Below are 3,783 nucleotides of genomic sequence, written 5' to 3' on the forward strand. Positions count from 1 at the left end.
GCACTTTGAATTTTCTATTATTCCAATTTTTTCTTGCAATGCGTAATAGTGGCAACACTGGACGTGTGTGCGAGAAAAGGGCGTGCGTGAATTATTTATTTATTGATATAGGTAGTGGATAGCCCAAAATATTATGTTCAGCACTGTGTTGTGTCTGCGAGAATTGAATTGATATTGGCAAGTTCAAACTTCTGGGCATCAGTAATTCATTTTCTATCATGAACGACGATCGATCGGACAGTTCCGTGACTTCAATTGAAGACGATGACGAGGAACGTACCGACAACACTGAAAACCTGTGCGAAAATCCCACCAGGGACATTCTTACGGAGGGATTTTTCCGTCTGTTCAAGCCAGTGATAGACGACCTTGACAGCAACATTCGTGGAGCCCGGTTGAACCAGACCGAACTGCGTCAACAGCTGGATGAGTTATCGGTAGAAATGAAGAATCTCAACTTCGAAAACGATCCGCAGCTGCACGACTATTTCAAACGAATGGTGCACATCAAGCAGAAAGTGGTAGTAATAATGAACATTCTGCAAGGAGCTCAGGTACTATTGCTTCGGGGATGCAATCAAATTCGTTCAATGATTTAGCATAATTTAGAATGTTAGGATGCAATCCATTCAACGATTCTAGAATCCGACATCCGAACCATTCAGTTCAAAATATGTAGGAGCCTAAGCTCCCGTTATACGCATAACTGCCCCGGTGCTACGCATATGACTCCCAGCAAACATGGGACAAATATGCGTATAACGAGAGTACGTGTTCTGCTTATATTTATTTCAAACGGAGAAAGTGTTTTTGACGTAAACTACGTCTAAGGGGAAGACTCGGATACAGGGTGTAAAATGAAAATTTCAAAGTTGGGGACCGTCACGAAATCATGTAAGATTTGTAACATTAATAGGTCCTTTATCTTTCAATGGATTTTAAAGATTTATATATCAATCGATTCGCAAACTCTCCACCAATTTGCCAGTACTATTGAAACTTTTGAGTATCAACGCTAAACTATTGAAAATTTCAGTTCTTTCATGCATCATGCATTCCCTATGCAGCGCGTTCCAATCCTTGGTAATTGCCTACTTTTAGGCAGTGGCGTTTCCCTAACCTCTATCTACCTGTGCACTGGTTATTTAAAGCATTTATGTGCACAAATGAATAAAATAACAAGATTTTGATTAGTTTATACGAATCTAATAATTTTATTTTCCATTTGGACTGTAAAAACATCAAACTTTTATTTTGTTGTGTCAGTGCACAGGTAAAAAGTGAGGCTACGCGACGCCACTGCTTGTAGGGTATTATCAATTGTTGAACTGCGGTGGCCCAGCTGCTAGACAGTGGGGTCCCTACTCCCTCCCAGTGTACTATATTTGGTTTTACGTAGTTTACGTCGAGCGATCGTGTCTTGTATACAACCCTAACATTTCTTTTAAACAAAATTAATGAATCCCTTCATCCATGTCGGGACTGATTTGTGATTTGGGCGTACATGATTTTGTAAACGAACATTGGAAAGCGAATTCCTGCGAATGCAAGCATTTCCTGAGAAAACCACGGTATGTACATATCCGGTATGTCTCTTTCAAATAAGAAAATTCTTCTTTTTTTTTACTTGCTCTACATTCTATGTAGAATTTAACCTGCTATTTCCAACTTTGTATTTTGTTGGCATTTCCGCAGTAGGGGGCATTCCTTAGCCATGCGGTAAGATGCGCGGCTACAAAGCAAGACCTTGCTGAAGGTTGCTGACCATCTCCGGATTGGTAAACCCACGCCTTTGCTCGCAAGGGTAACTGAAGATAACTGAATACATTTTGAAGAAAAACGCTTGCATTTTACGGAATCCATAAACCAATTTTGTTTACTAAATAAGTCACGCCCAAATCGCAAATCAAACTCGATGTGCAAAGGTACACGTACCCATAGTTGTCGACATGTATATGCGCTTTTCTTCGATATTCGCAATAGAGGTAATAAACTGTATTGAAGATTGCTTCTATTTTACCTAGTGATGCATTGTTTGTCCGCGAGAATAGCATGTTTCAACAATAATAATTAATACACTATTAGAAAGATTGTTGTTTTTGCTGGCGAAGATAAATTTGAAACTAGTTAATGTTAAATTCATTGTTTGATAGTTGTGTACCCAGTATTCTTGCGGACACAGCTATGCTAAAATAGGAAAACTTCTGAGTAATAATATAAAATTCACATTTTCATATGGACTTCTTTCTTCTATTTCAAAGGAACGGCTTGTAGCTATTTGTCAACAACAAGAGCAGGCAGTACCTACATCTATAGGTCAGGACAACTAATAAGTATAATGCTATACGAACCTGGATGTACACAATTATTACTTTAAAAGTCTGTTAACTTATTTTCTTATATGAATTACAAGTAAATTTAAACCACAATAAATAGTATGCAATTCCCTTAATTATTTTTTGAAGAAACTGGCAATACTTTTTGTTCCTGATGCTGCCTTGGCTAACGCCTTCGATTTGGCACTTACCTTCTTCTCCATGGATTTAATCGGTGTCGTCTCGTGAATTTCCTCTTTCTTGATCTTCTTAATCTGACTGATTTCCAACTCGGCCGTGGACTTTCTTTTATTTGGAATCTTTTCCTCTGGAATCCCAACACGTACGCTCAACTTTTTACTAAGGTCCAAACTCAAGTAATCCGAAATAATGCCATGAGCGTATTGCAGCATTTCCCCCGCTTGACGCTCGTTTTCCTTTTCCTCTTTGACAAAATTATGGGACCGGGAAAACTTCCGCTCTTTTCCAAGTGCTTGCTCCAGCCGGATACATTTTTGATACAGCCAATTCATTAGCTTCTCCTCGTTGAACTTAAAGGCACAAATATCACCTGCTCTCTTTTCATCCGCTATCAATGCCATTTGGTGGTTTATCCCACAGACCTTAGCCAATCTACCCATATGGGGAAATTCATCATCAACCAGGATGTGATCCATAGGAACGGCTTTGTCGGAGCATTTTTTCTCCAAGTAGGGAATTACAAGAAACAGCGGATCCATTCTGGTGGGAAAAAATACTCTCCCGTTGGAGCATACGGTTTCGTTGATGAACCATGATCGATTTGTTTCTGAAAAACAGTTTAGCTCGTACAGATCCTGGCCTTCGTTACGGAGCATGTATTTGGTGGGTTTTCCTGTCGCCGGATTACGCAGTGTGATGATTTGTAGGCTCTCATCAGATTGATTTTTAATTAGATCTGGAATTTTGATGTTGCTTTACATGTATATAACAATAAATTATTAATACTTACCTTGAAGAATAAAGAAGTGTTTCTTACTGGTCATCTTTATAAGCTAATGCTAAAAATCAATGAAAAACAGGAATTAGGATTATTACTGAACCACAAAACTAAATTTTAATAAAACTCACCACTTGATAAAACGATTGAAATATATTTTATTAATTTGAATCCGATTCCTTGACCTGAAATATGGGATAATCTGCAGGCTTCCGTTATTTATGACAATAAATTATTAACTTTTAACTTTTCATTTCCCGCGAAAAGGCCTATTGCGTTTTTGTTATTTTTTTAGCAAAGACAGCAGAGTTGCCATCATCACATCTCAGGTTATCACGAAAATAACGAAAATGAATAGACCAAGGAATAGATTTTTCCCACATCAATTTTTTTTTCGCTCAATCGATTCTTTGGCTTATTCAAGGTCAACTTTCTCAAAGAACATATAATATGTTATATTATATCTTTTGAAGTCTCTAACTATTTTTG

At 37.9% G+C, this 3,783-nt stretch overlaps 2 protein-coding genes across 2 annotated transcripts; one reads left to right on the forward strand and one right to left on the reverse strand.

Moving 5' to 3' along the window:
* On the forward strand, nucleotides 1-2,433 carry LOC134213237 (SNAPIN protein homolog). Its single transcript, XM_062692013.1, has 2 exons — nucleotides 1-554; nucleotides 2,262-2,433. Exons 1-2 carry the CDS (start codon nucleotides 219-221, stop codon nucleotides 2,328-2,330), a joined length of 405 nt encoding a protein of 134 aa, XP_062547997.1. The 5' UTR covers nucleotides 1-218; the 3' UTR covers nucleotides 2,331-2,433.
* LOC134213236 (ribonuclease H2 subunit B) lies at nucleotides 2,314-3,562 on the reverse strand. Its single transcript, XM_062692012.1, has 3 exons — nucleotides 3,426-3,562; nucleotides 3,307-3,355; nucleotides 2,314-3,252 (listed from the first exon to the last, which is right to left on the reverse strand). The coding sequence occupies exons 2-3, from the start codon at nucleotides 3,338-3,340 to the stop codon at nucleotides 2,453-2,455; spliced, it is 834 nt and encodes a 277-aa protein (XP_062547996.1). The 5' UTR covers nucleotides 3,341-3,355; nucleotides 3,426-3,562; the 3' UTR covers nucleotides 2,314-2,452.
* Nucleotides 3,563-3,783: the final 221 nt, after the last annotated feature.

The sequence above is a fragment of the Armigeres subalbatus genome, chromosome 2, assembly GCF_024139115.2.
Source record: "Armigeres subalbatus isolate Guangzhou_Male chromosome 2, GZ_Asu_2, whole genome shotgun sequence".
NCBI lineage: Eukaryota > Metazoa > Arthropoda > Insecta > Diptera > Culicidae > Armigeres > Armigeres subalbatus.